This window comes from Nanorana parkeri, unplaced genomic scaffold, assembly GCF_000935625.1.
Source record: "Nanorana parkeri isolate BGI_ZX_2015 unplaced genomic scaffold, ASM93562v1 scaffold11, whole genome shotgun sequence".
Lineage (NCBI taxonomy): Eukaryota > Metazoa > Chordata > Amphibia > Anura > Dicroglossidae > Nanorana > Nanorana parkeri.
In genome coordinates this window covers 3,401,382-3,420,133 of record NW_017306279.1, presented here as the reverse complement: position 1 = coordinate 3,420,133, position 18,752 = coordinate 3,401,382, and the positions used below count along the sequence as shown (strand labels likewise).

The 18,752-nt window shown below is 41.8% G+C and overlaps 1 protein-coding gene across 1 annotated transcript in view; it reads left to right on the top strand.

Moving 5' to 3' along the window:
- KIAA1841 (KIAA1841 ortholog) overlaps window positions 1-18,752 on the top strand; it is a 49,633-nt gene that overhangs the window by 18,868 nt on the left and 12,013 nt on the right. The window contains exons 2-12 of the mRNA XM_018555698.1: window positions 725-889; window positions 1,171-1,335; window positions 5,263-5,449; window positions 6,524-6,617; window positions 12,280-12,518; window positions 13,071-13,129; window positions 13,575-13,735; window positions 15,069-15,155; window positions 15,242-15,352; window positions 17,042-17,165; window positions 18,246-18,398. Coding sequence (XP_018411200.1) covers window positions 1,186-1,335; window positions 5,263-5,449; window positions 6,524-6,617; window positions 12,280-12,518; window positions 13,071-13,129; window positions 13,575-13,735; window positions 15,069-15,155; window positions 15,242-15,352; window positions 17,042-17,165; window positions 18,246-18,398 — 1,365 coding nt within the window. The 5' untranslated portion in view covers window positions 725-889; window positions 1,171-1,185. The remainder of the gene's footprint in view (window positions 1-724; window positions 890-1,170; window positions 1,336-5,262; window positions 5,450-6,523; window positions 6,618-12,279; window positions 12,519-13,070; window positions 13,130-13,574; window positions 13,736-15,068; window positions 15,156-15,241; window positions 15,353-17,041; window positions 17,166-18,245; window positions 18,399-18,752) is intronic.

Sequence of the window (18,752 nt, the reverse complement as noted above, 5' to 3'; positions counted from 1 at the left end):
TTTGTATATACTTATCAGGAGAGGAGAACAGTGACAGGCGAATATTCAGATCCCAGAGCTATTAGGATCTGTTAATGTCATGGATAGTACATGCATTAATAATACAAAAAATGAATGTTTCCATGTACTTATCATCTGGAGAGGAGAACAATGACAGGCAAGTATTCAGATTCCAGAGCTATTAGGATCTGTTAATGTCATGGATAGTACATGCATTAAAAATATTTAAAAAAATAATGTTTCCATGTACGTATCATCGGGAGAGGAGAACAGTGACAGGCGAGTATTCAGATCCCAGAGCCACCAGGATCTGTTAATGTCATGGATAGTGCATGCATTAATAATATAAAAATGAATGTTTGCACATACTTATCATCAGTAGGGAAGGACAGTGACAGGCGAGTATTCAGATCCTAGGGCCCCTAGGACCTGTTAATGCCATGCACATTGACTGCTTTTTCTTTATTATATGTCAGAGTAATAAATTTAGTTCAAGTTCAAGTATGCATTAGTATGGCAAAAATTAGCATTTTAATTGATCCAGCAGCTTCTTTATTCAGGTAGAGATGATTTTCTGCATTGCAGCTTTATTGGTAACAAAGGGGTTACACGAGCCTGGCAGCATGTGCTGCTATACTGGAGCACCAGCGCTACCATGCTGTCACTACATTATATATGAGCTCTAATTGGAATTGAACTGTTTCTGCCTTTTTTCACTTCCCAGACTGGTAAAGGCGGTGCTCTTTGATTGGATGAAGCAGCCACGAGCACCACCCTGCCAGCATCCGCTCCTGCCTGCAACAGCATCCTTCCCATCCTTCCACTGGCTTACTGCAGGGACATTGTGCTGTTCAGCTGCCTGCGACACCACTCCTTCTTCTCTGCACAGGTAACCTTCCCGGGAGGTTTAGTGTCTGCTATAAAGCCTGAATTCAGACATTTTTCTGCTAGACTCATACTAATCGATTTCCTTCGTTGTTGTTAGATCAGCAGCATATTGAACAAACCACAATATAAAATAGAAGACATATTTCAGGAAAGTGTCTATACATTGTGCTAATACTTCTTTTCTTAGTATTTACAGTAATTGCAGATACATGTAAATATCTTAGAACAGTTTACACAGCTTCAGCTAGTGTTTTATATTTTTTATTGCGTTTTCTTTGTAAGCTGTCAAAAGAGAAGATGAGTCGGGGATATTCAGAAAACAATAATTTCCCATATGACAATAACCAGATGGTTTTGGATATGATTTTGTATTCCCTGGTGGGGGTCCCTCAGCCTATTAATTGGGACAGTGTGGCAAGACTTGTTCCAGGATACACATCTAAAGAGGTAAGTGGATTGTGTGTTAATGTTTGTGTGTGTTTGTTTATGTATGTGTATTTAAAGGGGAAGTTATGAGGTGTTTGCCATAATGTGCTAATATGTGCAGCATATCATGGCCGAGTTACCTTGCAAACAATCCCCTCCTGCTCTGCGCTACCAGCTCTCCCCTCCGTCACCAGCGCTGCCATCTTGACCCAGTCTTCTTCCTGGTTTGGTGTATTTGGCCTCTTGATTGGTCGGGCCTGGATGATGCAAGTCCTGCACAGACAAATGCTGATAGGCAGGTAGGAGCATTACAAAGTCTCTGCTGCTAAAAAATAAATAAATGTAAATGCCTGTGAGCAATTTTTTAAATATACAGAAGAATTAAATATACCTCTTTAAAGAAGAACTCCAGGGAATTTTTTTAATAACCCTTGCAGTGGGGCCACCCCTGCACTGCAAGACTTAAGTGTTTGTTTTGGTCTAGGGAGCAAAATAACAAAGTTATACTCAGTTGATCCTTTGAGCCGGCTTGCTCTTAGACCGGTCCATGGGGCTTCTTTCCCCCTCTGCTGCAGCAGTCTAATGTCTGTGAGTCATCAGGTTCTATACACAGTGTAAAGGATGTGAGGGACATACTATTGCTGCAGGAGGAGAGAGGCTTCAGGGAGCTCTGTGACAGCTGGCTAGCTTGGAGGATGGGGACCCTTAAAGCTTTAAGTGCAACGGTAGCGCCACTGCAAGGGTTAATACAAAATGATTTCAGCTGTAACAAATTCTGCTTTAAACATTAACCCTTGTTTGCCTGCTCACCTTTCCAGTGATATTAAAGTCAAAATGTTTTTAAGCTATTTCAAATGCTGATTAAGTCACTTACAATGGATTCTGCTCCTTGATGGTTAAAAGTTTTAGTTTCCTGCAGGATCATCTGGTCCCCTGACCACTGGTCATGATATCCTCTTTTAGGGTAACTCCTTTCCCTTGCAGGGTTCTATGGAGCCCCCCTTGTGTGTGCTATTAAGCTGTGTGTGGGTCTCCACAAACACACAGGCACAGCAGAGCAAGCCACTTCCTCCCCTCTCCTCCTTGCTCCCTTCTTCTAGTAGAAAAAGTAGAGAAGCTAATAGATGGACAGTTACTGGAGTCTTTGCTGTCCCTTGTTATCTTGTACAGAATGGAGGTTCAGGGAAGCCGAGCTGAGAGAGTTGGAGTCAGCTGTTCAGAGACATGATGACTGTAAGCGCTAGGGGCAAAAAATTGAAGAAATACTTGGCTGGACAATGTACATTTGTTTGAACTGGATTCATTATTTTAAAATGGGTGGAAAATACTTTTTTGATATCAGAGAAACCCCTGTGCCAAAGATCAACCTCATGCCGATCGTCCTTATTGTTTTTGGCATAAATTATGATATGCTTCAAAACTTCAGTGACGGTACATTCAAAAAAGGTTCTAAGGAGAGCACCAGCAGGTAATCTGAGCACTAATTTGACATAGTAATGGAGGTAGAAAAGAATCAATTTCTTCTGCTTGGTGTCACTGAACTAGAAGAAGATAAAAAGCTGCACATTATTCTAGGATTTTAGGACTTCTCTTCTTCTACTGATTATGTTAGCAATGAGTCATTTGAGTGTGATGTTTCTGGTCCTGCAGGTGGCTGATTTCCCCCTGTCAAGTGAGTCATAGGACTAATAAAAGGCTGCATGCACATTTATACAGAGCCAGTGCCATGTAGAGCTGTGTAATGTCAGGGGAAGGGAAATAAAAGTATTTCCTGCAACAACCAATTACATTCCAGATTTTCTCGAAGATCAACTCTGGGAAAATATGTTATTAACTCTTGCAGTGGGGCTACCCCCGCACTGCAAGGGTTAAGTGCTCATTTTCATCTATGGACTGAAATAAAAAAGTTATACTCCCCTGAACCTCGAAGCCGGCTGGCTGTCACAGCGCTCCCTCCAGCCTTTCTCCTCCTCCTCCTCCTCTGCTGTAGCCTCCTCCTGTCCTATACAATGTGTATAGAATATGATGACTCAGGGACACTACACCACTGCAGCCATGGGGGAGAGATGCTGGAAGGACCGGTCTAACAACAAGCTGGCTCAGAGGATTCGATGAATATAACTTTTTTTATTTTAGTCCCTTGATGAAAAGAAGCAGTTAACACTTGCAGTGCGGGGGTAGCCTCACATCAAGGGTTAAGAAAAAAAGATTCCCGGAGTTGTTCTTTAAGTGTATATGTCTAGTGAAGTCAGATATTTTATTGGGGAAGCTATTTAGTCTTTCAATTGCCTAAATTATTGACAGCACTCTGATATGAGCCACTTGTGCCTTGGACCACAGTGATGTCATTAATCGTGGTGAATTTATAGGACTTATTATCTGAAAGTAAAGTGGATTTCACGTCCAACAAGTAAGTGTAAAATGTCTCTATTGGGGAATATTTGCAGAGTGGGAGGGCTGTTCAAAGATTTGGGGAATCACTTTTTTTTAGGATTCTTAAACCTGTTGTGTTTTGTTAGGCCAGATCTTCATTACAATGAAAACATTTAGAGCTGTTTTGAATCCTAAAAGTGCCCATACACTGCACGATTCTCGCACGAGAATCGCGGGAAATCCCGCGATCGTACGATAGTCGTGCAGTGTATGGAAGGCATGCGACCGTTTCTACTGTACGGTCGCACGACTTTTGTATTTCGAGCATGTTGGAAAACCAGCCGAGAATCGTACGATTTTCGGCTGGTTTTTAGCATGATCGAGAGATAACTGCCGAACGGGCCGGTGTGCGCACATGCACACTGCCCGTTCAACATTTCAGTCATCGGAAGTCATCGATGATCGCAAGTACGATATGCCTGTCCAAGATGGGCAGATCGTACGTTTTTTGGGTTATAAAGTGTATGGGCACCTTAAGAGTCCTTTCACATGGGCATTCAAATCAGGTCCAGCTTTTAGTTATTCAGGTGGATCTGATCAGATGCCCAGTGTAAAGGTGCCCATACACTCTTCGAGTATCATTTGGAAATCTTCCACGAATGGTCTTTCGAACGATAATTGAACAGTTGATGGGACACCAACGATTTCTTTTACTGTAAACCCGATCGAATTTCCTTGATCGGTCAGGCTGGAAAACTTTTTTCACATTGAACGAAAATCGATGGATTACTGGCATTTCCATACAAGAAAATCGCAGCACATGCACGAACGAAGATCTTTTCTGTCAATCGACAAAATTCGGTGAGTTAGTATTGCTAACAAACGATTATTGAAATTGACATTGGTCTGTGCTTGATGGGGTATTTGAGCTAGAATTGAAAGGGGGTTCTTGGCAGAAACGAAAATTCCCGATCGAAAATCTATAGGTGTATGACCAGCTTTAGTCTATGGGCAGCCAGATCTAAATGGATGTGCATCCAATTACCCCTGACTCCAACCAGAAAACCGAATGGAACAGAGTTCCATTTTGCCGGACCTGATAGTAATGGATTGGGGGATTTTTTGATGTAAACATGTGCATTTACATCCAACTCCCCATAGACCATCATGGGTCCAGTAGGTTCAGTTTTTGGAGAAAAAATTATGGAGAAAAAAACTGGACGGACACGGATGTCACAATGGTGACATCCGTTCTGAACTGCTCCGACCAGCAAGGGATCCCCTGCTGATCGCAACAGAAGCTGATTGCCAGGATCAAAGAGGACCTACACCTAGACTTTGTAGGTGAAAGCAGGAAACCCTTTTACTATTTTTAGCTGACTAGCTTGGAAACGGTCATCATTGATCACTGTGTAGGTCTTGAGTGATATTAGACCTAATTTACTCTCAGGAACAGTCCCTGTGTAGTGGACTGTGTAGTATATCTACACTGGTGTTCAGTAGCTCTGCAGCTGTCTGCCTGATATTCTAGCACTGCTAAAGCACATCAGCTAATGACTGTATTTAAATTCATAGTGTGCCAAAAGATTTGAAGAAATAAAGAGCAGTGGGACATCGCCTGTTGACAATCAGTATAATCCACTGCTAGCGACAGGAGGAATTCCTTTGGAAAGCCTGGCTACCTACATTAAATCATCCCTGCTTGATTCAACAGAGGAACAAGAAGATGAAACTGCAGGTCAAGGCACCATCTCTGTAACTGGTGAGACACACTCTAAAACATTTTTGTTGTATGCCATTGTTTTTCATGCAGTGGCAAGATCTCATTTATTTTCTAGCTTAGTACTGTTTAATGTGAACCTGTCCTTTGCCAATGCCCCAAGGGCTGAGCTCCCTTATGATCGGCCACTGTTCCGTTCAGCCACATGTTCATGCTGTTGCTTGGCAATTGTCCCCTCATGCACCCAGCAGGGGGCTAGCAGCCTTGAGTGGACACCAAGTCACGTTTTGGAGCTGACATGGGGCTTCTGCGCCTCGCTCATACAGGCGAATGGAGCTGTGGGGAAATGAAAAAAGGTAAGTATAAGCCCCTGGTATTTAGAGTAACCTGTTGTTTCAACCTACATGAGCAAAGCACAATTTTAATAGATTAAATAGATAAAGAACCATTTTCTTCTGTGCTTTACTTACTGACATATTTATTTTACCCATTTTTATGCAGTGCTGTGCAGAGCACATAGGACCATTCACATCAGTCCTTGTCCACAAATGAGCTTAAAGGGTATCTATGGTCAAAAAATAAAAATAAATGTGTATTTCTATATTTAGTCTTCTATCATTTCTTTCCCATTCATAATAACCATATAAATCTAGAAGTTGGTAAACTTACCTTCTCAAGATCCCCATAGGATATACATCCTCAATGCAGTGACACAATTTCACTCAGCTCTGTGAATATGCACTTCCTTGTGTCACAAATCACAGAGCCTGTCTTCTGAACTACAATTCAACATCTGAACAATGTAACATTATTATTGCTTGCTGACAGCAAAGCATGATGGGCTATGTAGTCTTCGGAAAATGAGATGGCATCACATCAAGCAGGAGGGAAAGAGGTGCAAAACACACTGGGAATCCAGGAAGTTGGTGAGAGTAATGGGCAGACAGAAGGCAGTGATTTTTTCAAGTATGCTTGGATTGCATTATTGTTGCATTGTTATTTTCATCTAAAAGAAATTATCACTTTGCCCTAACTTTAATTGCGTACATCCTTCACTGCTTTAAGGGCTGCTTGCTAGAACTTCAAAAAATGTTTTGTTTTGTTTTTGTTTTCAAGGAAGATCTGGTGCTGCATCAGGAAGAAAATGTTCTGCAGAGAATGAAACATCTTCCCCATCTGTGGATAGAGAAAATACAGATGGAAACCAGGGGTATGAAAATGTTCTTCCTGTCCTGTATTGGCTGTATACAAGGAGAGGGAGGATTGCACTAAAGCAATTATACTGTGAATTTGTTTAAAAGATTATTATCGCCTCTTGTGTGAAACTGCCAATTAAAGTAGATCTAAACCCGTTCATATAAATCTCATATAAACTTTAACTTTTCTCCGCTTTCATTAAAGGTATTCCTGGTGATATTGTCATGGAGGACCTTGTTCAGGCACTTTCTGTCATGAAAACAAGGGGAAGTAAGAATCTCTCAGAATGAGACTGAAGGCTCATATCTGGTGGGACTGTCCAAAGGTTTTAGATTAGGGTCTGTCAACTGCTCTACATAGTTACAGGTGCATCCTTTCCTAAGGATCCCTTTGAAGCCCAAAAACCTGGGGTCTGTACCACAAATTAATTTAAGCTGGTCACCCATATTTTCACAGAAGTCAAACAGTGATTGCTACGGCATGCTACCCTTTGCATAAGTCAAGCACTGAGTTTTCTAATGACGTTCTTCGAGAAACTCGCTGAACTACAAAGCGATAACTTGGAGACATTTTGGAAAATATTGAATCTTGGATCGAGTCTTACCTTCCTTTTACCTTTCATAGAGATTTTCTGACATTATACACCCTTTATACCCTGTAAGTTCTATCGTTTATAATTAGAAGTCTGACATTCGGGCCACACATCCAAAGACGCAAATCCAGGTGGGCAACATGCCACATCGTTATCCTTCTCCCTCACCTTCCCTCCTCCAAAGAGGCCAATCCTGGTGGGCAATATCTCATACCATTATCCTCCTCCCACACCTTCCCTCCTCCATAGACGCCAATCCTGGTGGGCAATATCTCATACCATAATCCTGATCCTGCACAATCCTTTCGGCCAGCGTTCACTGAAAGAGCGCTGGCCGAGAGGATCCGAGTGCCGGCGCAGACTCAGCTACATGGTCTGCATCCGACAGAGATGCAGACCTTGTAGCTGCTCCCGCAAGTCAGATACGCAGTCCTCGACCACGTACCTGACTTGTGAGCTGGCTGCCGGCCACAAAGTACCGGCTCGCAGGCCACGGGCCGGTACATCTGCCGCCCTGCCGGAATCTGCCGCTCGAGGCAAACGCTCCTCCAAAGACGCCTATCCAGGTGAGAAACATCGCACACCATGGACCTCCTCCCACACCTTCCCTCCTCCAAGGCAGCAAATCCTGGAGGGCAGCATCCTACACCATTATCCTCCTCCCACACCTTACCTCCTTCAAGGAAGAAAATCCTGGTTGGCAATGTCCCATACCGTTATCCTCCTGCCACACTTTCCATCCTCCCATTTTTTTTTCCCCTCAGTGCCACTTTTCCTGATTTACTCTTCCCTGTTTGTCCCTCTATCCCCCCTACTACTTCCCACCTGAGGCTGATGGCTGAATGCTTGGCTTTTGGTCCATAGATTACTATATATTAGGGCTGCGGAAATTAACGATTAATCCCTCGATTAATCGTTCATTTTTTTGATTAATTCAAAATTATTTTGATCGATCAAAGTTCTTTTGATCCGTACTCACCTCTCCGCCGGCTTCCGGGTCTTCCGTCGATGTCCGCGACGTCACCTGACTCCTCCCCCTTCCACAAGTGGCTCTGTCGGCTAACGAAGGGAAGGGGGAGGAGTCCGGTGATGTCGATGTCCGTGACGTCACTGGACTCCTCCCCCTTCCATTCGTTACCTGATGGACCGGTGAGTACACATCCTAACTCTCCCGGCCGCCCGGGAGATACACACTTTTTACAGGAAAGGTTTAATCTGCTCAATCGAGCAGTTTAAACCTTTCCCTGCGATCGTTTTGTTTTTTTCTTTTCTGACATCGGGAGCCGCGGCCTGACCGTCAGTCAGAAAAGAAAAAAAAAGGCATACAATTGCATAGCTAGATTCCTATTGGCTATTGCACTTTGCAATAGCCAATAGCAAACTAGCTAATGCACCCGCCCACTGCTGCTGTCAATCAGCAGAGGGGGACCTGAATTTTTCTATCAGGTCCTCTTCTGGTGATTGAAAGCAGCAGGGGGCGGGTGCAATAGCTAGTTTGCTATAGGCTATTGCAAAGTGAAATAGCCAATAGGAATCTAGCTATGCATTCTTATGCCTTTTTTTTTTTATTCTGACAACTGCAAAAAAAAAGAAAAAGTCTGCAGATAGCAAAGAAGCTATTGCTTCCTGTGCTATCTGCCATCATTTCAGGGGGGTGCTCTCTCCGAGCCCCCCCTACGCATATGGGGGGGGGAGACGGCACCTCCCTGAAATGAGAGGGACACCTCCCTGAAATTGCTTAATTCACGTTGGGATCCCTGGCATTGACCTATACACATACAGCACAGCAATGAAGTAATAAAATGAACTAGTATCACACTAATCCAGCACGTTATTATTCTGAGATGCCCCACTCAAGCGGTGGCCATATTGAGTGGGGCACCTGAGATTAATAACGTGCTGGATTAGTGTGATACTAGTTCATTTTATTACTTCATTGCTGTGCTGTATGTGTATAGGCCAATGTAGTTGGATCTGTATGTGCGTTATAATTAATCGAAATTAATCGATTAATCGATTTTAAAAAATTTCGATTAATCGAACAGGAAAATTTTAATCATTGCCAGCCCTACTATATATGTGTTCTTCCCCATTTAAATGTGCAACTTTCCCAACAGAATTTGAATTCAAGTTACCCCTACATTTCTTTAAAAAAGGTCTATTGTATAAACTGATTTACTATGTGCTGTAAAGGGTGGGGCTACAGTGTAACCAAAGTTACTGTATTTTTCTGATACTTTGGTCCTATGTACCCTGTTGATGCATCTGCTTCAGTGTTTTATACATTGTAGAAGTTAAAATCTTTTCGTACCTGGAAAATTCTCCTTCTGTGTTTGCAAAAGAAAAATTTATATAAATGTATTGAAACAGTATTTTATGATATAGACAGAAGTTGTCAAACAAATCTGCTTTCTTTTTATGAGGAAGTAAGCAATGAATTAGACAAAGGAATGGCTGTAGATATCGTTTACGTGGACTTTGCAAAAGAGTTTGACACAGTTCCCCTGCAGGCAGATAATGTATAAGTTAAGGTCAGTAGGTATAGAGTATTCAGTCTGTAATTAGATAAAACATTGAAAGACCGTATTTAGAGAGTGGTGATCAATGATTCATACGCTGAATCATATGAGGTTGTTAGTGGTGTCACCCATGGTTCAATGTTGGGTCTCTTATTGATTAATCCATTTATACATTATATTGCATTAGGGCTTAAAAGTACTATTTCTGTGTTTGCAGATGACAACACGCTATGTAGTGAAATAATGTATCCAACCTACAAGCAGACTTAAATGATTGGGCGTCTATTTGGCAAATTAAGTTTAATGTTGATTAATGTAAAGTTATGCACTTGGGGACTAAAAACATGCATGCTTCATACACTCTAGAGCAGTGGTTCTCAACCTGTGTAACCTCAGGACCCACATTTGTCCTTTGTCATTAGGTTGCGACCCAAGATGCACTGCAATGAAACACACAGGATTAGGGTACCGCGCGTTTTGGTGCCGGCATATGAACTGTGGGTGGGAGTTGCATTGGGGGTATCATTCAAATGAATGGCAACACAACACACCTCCCACACCAGAATGCACGGCAAGTGGAATTGCGTGGTACAGTGTGTTAATCGCAAGGTACTATGCGATTAACGTACTGTACTAGTGTAATCAGGCTCTCAAAAACACTGGCATACATACACAACCTCAGACACACATGCAAACTCCACAAAAATGTAAATTTTTTTTTTTTAGCTCCACCCAGTCTCCCTACCTTATAAGAACAGGAGTGGGTCCTCAGCCTGGGGTCCAGTGTGGCTTGCTGCGCTGTGATGGAGCTCCATCCATATGTGCATTGCTTGTATAGCTCCCTTGCGCGCCCTGTAGAGGTTGCGGGAGCCAGAATGTGACATCACTCCAGTCCAGGCACCTCTATAGAACACGTGAGGGAGCTGTAAGCAATGCACATATGGATGGGGCTCCCTCGCAGCCATAGCCCCATCCTCTCCCACCTCAAGCTGACAGTCGGCACCGGGCAGCATATTTTCAATGGCTGCTTAGCATGACAACTGACAGTGCTGCGCTAGAAGGAGGCTGAGGAGCCTCTTACCTAGAAAAGTGGAAGGCATGCTGCGACCCACTGAACACGGGGTCGTGACCCACTTTTGGGTCACGACCCACCAGTTGAGAACCAAGGCTCTAGAGGGAGTCAATGATGGAGAAAGATCTGGGTGTTCTGGTAGATCATAGACTCAATAACAGCATGCAATTTCAAGCCGCAGTCTCTAAAGCAAGCAAAATACTTTCTTGTATTAAGAGGGGTATAGACTCCAGAGATAGAGACATAATCCTGCCCCTGTACAAAGCATAACTAAGACCTCATCTGGAATATGCAGTTCAGTTTTGGGCACCAGTTCACAAAAAGGATGTTGTGGAACTGGAGAAAGTGCAGCTAAGGGCAACTAAACTCATAAGAGGCATGGAGGAGCTCAGCTATGAGGAACGATTAGCTGACCTGAATTTGTTCTCTCTGGAGAAGAGGCGATTAAGGGGGGACATGATCACCATGTATAAATACAACTTGGTGCCAAATGATTCACTTTAAGATCACTGCAAAGGACAGGGGGGCAGTCTTTAAGTCTAGAGGAAAAGAGGTTTAACATTTGCATATGGAAAGGATTGTTCACAGTAGGAGCTGTGAAAAAGGGAATAGACTCCCCCAGGAGCTAGTTCTGACTTGTTCAGTTAACTGGTTAAAAAAATCTGTATGTATTCCTAAATGCACAGAGTATTACTGGATATTGAGTTATTATAGTTATATTAAGCATCAGAGATTGTTGATCCAGGGGAATATCCGATTGCCTTTTGGGATCAGGAAGGATTTTTTTTGCCTGTTGGAGCAACTATGCTTTATAAGGTTTTGTTGCCTTCCTCTGGATCAACTGTGGGCATAGCATTCTGTTTTAGTTTTTTTTTCCTTCTCTTTAAGCCCTCATTCACACTGTCCTCGGCCTGCACGTACAGCTCCGTTGCTGCGTGCAGGCCGTACCAAGCAGCTCCTGGGAAGGACAGGTGCTGCGTGTGATTAGTACACACCCCCTGTCCTCTTTATGGGACTACGTGGTCGTACACCCCCCTACGCTCACCTGCCCTGCACGCCCATACGGGTGTGGGTGAGCGTACTCGTACGCTGACAGGATGGATCGTGTCTGCATCCGAGCGAGTAAATATGCACCCCTACGGACCTGCACTTGAGGTGAGCGTAGGTGTGCGTACGGCCCCGTAGTCCCATAGAGAAGTACGGGGGCTGTGTACTAATCACACGCAGCACCTGTCCTTCTTGGGAGCTGCTCGATACGGCCCGGCACGCAGCACGGAGCTGTACGTGCGGGCAAATTAGAGTGTGAATGTTGCCTAAAGGTTGATCTTCATGGATTTGTGTCTTTTTCAACCTGACCAACTATGTAACTATGATACACAGTGCTTTAACACACTAAATGTCATCCAGTGATTGTTTATATCGAATTTAAGCTATACGACTACAGCTCTATATGACCGTTATAACATTTCTTAAATTGTTATTTGTTTTAAAGGCCCAATATGGTCATTCATGTATGTGATGAAGCCAAGAACCTGAAGGAAGATTTCATATGCCCAAGAGATCTGCTGATATCGGAGATGAAGTATTTTGCTGAGTATTTAACCACAGACTCCCAGCGTTGGGAGGAAGTGGACATTTCTGTCCATTGTGATGTGCACATCTTTGATTGGCTGATTAAATATGTCAAGCGTAATGCAGAGCACAGTGACCAGAAAGAGTCACCACAGCTTGGTGAGTGTAAAGATTCTTCACGGTTTTCAGCCACATTTCTGAATAAACCTCAAATTCGGAAGGCATTTTTGGTAAATGTAATTTTACATGGTGCATGGTTACATGGTGCATGTTCCACTTCCTGGATCTTTGAAACATTTTATGGTCTTTGGTGAACTAGATTGCAAAACAGTGGAAAAATTGGTTTGCCTTTCAGAGCTACATATTTGCATACATTTCCAAAGGAGCATTGTCTGAAGTCCTCCTACTACTATTCTGTAAAACTTCATCCATAGCTGTGAGAACTGAATCAGGGGCATCCTTTCAAATGACAAGACCCATAGAAAACATGAGACAGGGCCCTTGCCCTCCACTACTGAGTCCTGTGAAAGTCTTAATACAATAAATAACACTCTAGCCTACTACTTATAGCAAACTCTTAAAAATGTAGCTGTATATATTTGTATTTGTATTCAGGGCCGGCCTTAGGGGTGTGCGAGTACTCTGTACCTGGTCACCATAATCTTGGATACATTTTCTATTTATCTACAAGTAGATTTTTTTTTTTTGCAGAACCTGGGAATGTTATTTCAATACTAATCTCATCTGAATTTTTAAAGATGGATTCATTGGTGAGTATATTACACTTAATTCATGTTTTTCCAAACAGAATTATGCCTTTACCCAAACAAATCTCTTTAGAAAATCTATTTAACGTATATCTACATTCAAGAACAAATATCTACATCCAAGAACAAATATGTAATGTAATATACTGTATAGTATGTAACATATATTATGTAATATATTGCAGTTTACCAGTCTTTAGATGTGGTGGCTGTATTTAGCTTGGCTTTTCAGGCTTTTTTATTTTCACTTGGTGACCTTGCCTGGGAATCCTGTCTGTATTGCACAGAAAGCTGTTTGGAAATGACTTTACAGTTTTAATTTATCCTGGACATATTTACCTCCTGTGTTTAACTTCTCATTATTCAAACTTTGCTTTATTTCAATTCTTATACATGGCAGTTAAACCTGACTCTTATTTATTTTACCCTTTATTCTTTCTTTTTATAGGTTGAGGAATGCATACATTATTGCCACAAGAACATGAGTGCCATTGTAGCCACCCCATGCAATATGAACTGCATTAATGCCAACTTATTAACCAGGATCACTGATCTCTTTTCTCATAATGAGGCAGATGATATAAAAGACAGAAAAGACAAATTCAAGAGGTATAAATAGGCAAACACACAACAAAAATGTGTTTTAATTTGCATAAAGCTCTTTTGGAACATGATGGTACAAGCAATCCTTGCAATTATAACATACTGTTTGTCTGGCTTTTGTAGTGATTCTTATCCTCGTTCCTTTCTTTTCTTTTCAGTCTGTACTGAAAATAAGGTTTTAAAAACCTTCTGTCTGTGTATAGTTTATAATTATATATGTACATGGGGCAGCTATCTTTGCTTGTTTTGTGTCCTGACTGTTCTTTCTGCTTAGAGATGTTAGATAGTTGCGAAGTCTTCTGTTCTCTCTGATAGTGTTAGTCTATCCAATAGGTCTGTTTGATTAAAGCAATGCACTTTCTTTAAAGCTCAGCAAACATTATTCAGGGAGAGTGACTGACTACCTCATATACAGACTGGATAATATACAGTATACAGGGATAATATACAGTCACCACAGGGAAAATCTACAAACTTTTATTTGTTATTGTTAAAGGAGAACTATGAGGTGAGTGCTTTTCACTCACCTCATAGTTCTAGCCGACCTGTGACAATGAGACTGTCACAGGTCGGCTCAGTAGATCGGGAGGTGAGCGAACACATACCGGGTTCGCTCGCCTCTCGATCCTGTCACGGCTCTCTGCCGTGACAGGGGGAGGTGCTGGATTCCCCTCTCCCCGCTCCGATCTGCCAGCGCTGACTGGCAGAACGGACGGGGGAGGGGGTGGATACAGCTGGCTCTGCCTCTAGATAGGCAGTGCAAGCTGTCACTCACGCAGCTGGGCGGATCCCGTCATCTAAGTCGTGATCAGCTCCGGCGTCTCAGTATACCGCGAGCTGTAGCTCGCGGTATACTGAGCTTAGGGTAACGGGAGGACGCTAGTTTGTGTCCTCCCGTTACCCTAAGGAGAACTATGGGGAAAAACACTGACCCCCATAGTTCTCCTTTAATATTAAATTTTAGAGTCATGATGCAGCAATATGTAGAAATGTAAAATTAGCATAAAAAAAGACTTTGATTATACGTTCTAACTATGCGCTCAGTGAAATTACATGGGGAGACATTTATGAATGTGGTAGTGCATTGCTAGGTGCGCACCATGCTAAGGTGTTCAGTTCATTCGCAGTTTATAGTCTACCTTTTCCTTGTAAAAAAAAGGAATATACTCTGGTGAGTATAAGGGTGACAAAAGGGCTCTTTGCAGACACACCCACTTTGCTCTGCATGGGCAAGATGGCACTGTCCCTTTAAATCTCCACCTATTGGGCATTAGAACCTGTGAGATTTTTATGTTTTTACTTGTCTTTAAGCATTTTGTAAGAGCATGCTTTTTTACAGCAAAATATTCTGCAAAAAAATAGAAAGACTTTTTGATGCAGAGTTTAAGAATCCAGATTCTTCATCAAATGCTTCAACATTGTACCGGTAAGCACTTATGTTAACCATAAATGTTAGATTCTCCCCTGTAAACAGCAGCTATGGAGATCAGCAGTGTAAATATTCTCTTGTAGGTGCTGTTTATGTAAGAAGCTGTTGACAAAGGAAGCCGAGCAGAAGATTGCCTGTCTGCCTGGAAAAATTAACATCGACCAATATGGAAATATTGTTTATTTTCACGTAAGGTTTGTACATTTCAATTTCAGGTTTTTCATCTTTTTTTGTATTGCCCCCTTCAGAAATAAGAAAGGGTTGTGAAATAACTACATATGTATGAGATTAGCTACATAGAGATCTGATGCTTGACTTGTTCATTCTGACATCATTGTCAGATAGAGTTTTGTAGAATGCTTGAGATGAATATTAATTTTGGAAGTACATTTTTTGCATGGTTATTCAAAGTGATGGAGAGCAATGGCTGTATTAACTGTTTGCAGACTGAAAGAGCAATGATGTGTGGTTAGTTACCCTTAGGGACTTATCAGACTTTAGCTTTTATTGGCTCTTGTGTGATTAAATACCTACATTTGATACTTATATATGCAAATAATGGGCCAGTCCATCCTAACTTAGGTTTGAACTCAACTCTAACATAAAAAGTTAGGGCCAAGTCCTCAGGATCAGGTCATGTGCCAGCTCTTCCGGATCTTTAAGGGGTCACAAGAAGACTTGCCCCATATGTGCAATGGTGTGCCAACTTAATTCATCAGGAGATATACAGTCGGTTAGTAAATTCAGGGAGACCCAAGCACTCTGTGAATAGTGCCCTTTCTTTTCTTATAGACATCATGTAAATTGGCTTTTTGAATGTTTTTTCTCTTTTAGCTTAAAAAGAATCTAATGTGATCAAAAAGTGTCAAAAGTATCAACAGTGCTTGGTTGCATATACTTTGTGGTGCCTGCAGATACCTTTTGTTAGTTCTCATATCGTTCCCTGTGTCCCCATGGCACCACTTAAATGACAGGCTCAGGCTGTGCAGAGGAAATCTGCTTCTACTTCTGAGTCCCTACTGCCCACCTAGGCTAAGACATTTAACAGCTGAATGTCAGAGGGTGGACTTATTTCTAAGGGTGTAGAGCTTAAAGTGACACTAAACTCAGGAGTTAAATCTCAAAAATGCATTCAAGTACCCCACTCCAAGCTTGCTCCCATGATGGGCTATAATTTCAATACAAATTAGTATACTAAACATGAGATTGTAGTCCATCACAGGAGCCAGCTTGGAGCGGTGGCTACTTTACAACATACACAGGTATTATGAGGAACAAAAGTAGCCACCCTCCAGAAGGAAGAACAGTGTCAGCATGAATTCAGGGATCATTGGAGGATCTACAGCCGAGTGATACACAAATACGATACATTTATGGTAATAGTTTAGGCACTTCAATGCATTTTTGAGATTTAACTCCGGAGTTTAGTGTCGCTTTAACATATAAGTGCAGTTTTAAACAAAGCGCACTTATCCTTTATGCCCCCCTTTGCTGTGCTAAACTAGCAAGTCAAGAGTATGGGTTAATACATTTTTCCAAGAGTGACAATAACAAGCTCCCAGAATGATGTAGATCAGTTACTTATATAGCCATAAATTGGATCCACATAATATGTAGCCCATACATTTTTTTAAGAACAAAATAACATTACATGATATGGTATTTAGTTGTATAAAAAGAGGCAGATATGATGCACAGTGAACAAATATTTATTATAGCCCGATCCAGCTTGTGACAACTGTCTCTAGTGTGACTTTGCAGTGTGAATTCTTCCTGCTGACAGAGTGAGAATAACGTCCGGGTGTACAGAGTGTTGTTCTAAAATCAGATTTGGACTGACAACATTATAAATCACAGATTACTTATTTTTCTTGAATTTACAGGGATAAAACCTGGGACATTCATGAATACCTGACAAGTTCATTTGAGGAGCTTAAATCCTGGCGGGATGTTTACTGGCGTCTTTGGGGAACTGTAAACTGGCTGACTTGTTCCAGGTGTAAGCAAGTGAGTAGATGCACTGGAAATTCAACAACTGGGAGAGTCACAGTGTACATGACTCCAAATAAGAACATGTACATAAATACATATATAAACACACATAGGGTACAAACAGTACAAAACATTTTTTTTGCAGATGGCAAACACAGAGATTTATCTTGCTGTCTGTGTCCTCGCTGGGGAGATTCTCTTTCTGTTTTTCACCAGGACTGAAAGTGAGGAAAAATCTAACATTTTAAGTTGTCACTGCGCAAAACATTACAAATGTAAACATTACATCAGACTTTAATCCTACAGACACTCCTTGGTTTGCAATAGGGTTATGTCCTGATAAACCCATCATAAACCAAGGAGTGTGCTTTTGTGTACTATACTGTTGGGGTCGGCAGCAGACAGTACACAATGGGGATCAATAGCTAGACTGCTATTGGCTATTTCAAATTGAAATAGCCAATAGCAGGCTGGCCATTGAAACTCCACCTACTAAGAGGAGGAGTGGACCTGAGAGATAAAGTTCTCTCTCAGGTCCGCTCCTCTGCTCAGTGGGCAGATGCAATAGCCAGCCTGCTATTGATTATTGCAATTTGAAATAGCCAATAGCAGTCTGACTATTGCTCCCGGTTGTTTACATTCACCTGCCGGCTGCAGAAGCTAGCCAGCAGGTGAATAGGGAAGTGGAGCGGCTCAGGGATGGTTAGTTTTAACTCTCAAGTAGCCAGAAACTACAGTTATCCGGCACCTACCAATGTGTGGGTGCCGAATAACTGTGAGTTTACTATACAATACTGTACAGTAAACTAAATCCTAAAGATCATAACTTGATCTATCACAACCCAAGGAGCATCTGTACTACAACAACATATGAGAAATGTTATTGTTCATGATTAAAATATTTTGATAAAACCATTGACCATGTTCAAACAGTATATCACCAATAACAATTTCATAAAGGACACTGAGGGGTAACCACAAACCTTTACTGGGCTACTTATATCCCAGAGATAACATTGGTACTTTTTCTATACTATACAGCTGTATCATGAACTAAGTGCAAATGATAACTTTTTGTGTGTGCTGCATTTCTAGATGTTCCTGTGTAATGAGTTGTCACATTGCCAGTACCATCCCGAGCCTGTTGTTTACCCCAATGCTGCAAGTTCCTTGGATTCTCCAGGCACTGGATTCTACCCCTGCTGTAACCAGAAGGTCCTCAGATTCGATCCCACCCAGCTTCCAAAGGTTAAACTCAATGTACTAATATATATCTGTGAAGAACATGGCTCTGCAGCGTATCATGTGGGGAGGTTTGACCACTTCTGTAAACATGCACATTCAAATGTTTAAAGGGCAGATACACGTTAAAATGTTAACTTCCTGTTTTCCCAACCTATATTTGGCAAAAAAAATGCCACCTAGTTACTCATAGATTTGTATAGGGTAGGGCAGGGGGCTGGGAAGTTTTTATTTTAAGGTGAACCTGTCCTTTAAAATGTGCTTGTTTTTTATGTTATTTCAGCCAGAAGTAAGATGTATGATGGCTTATATTAGTGAAAACAGTGAATTCAGGTGTTTTGCCTAGATCAGTGATGGATG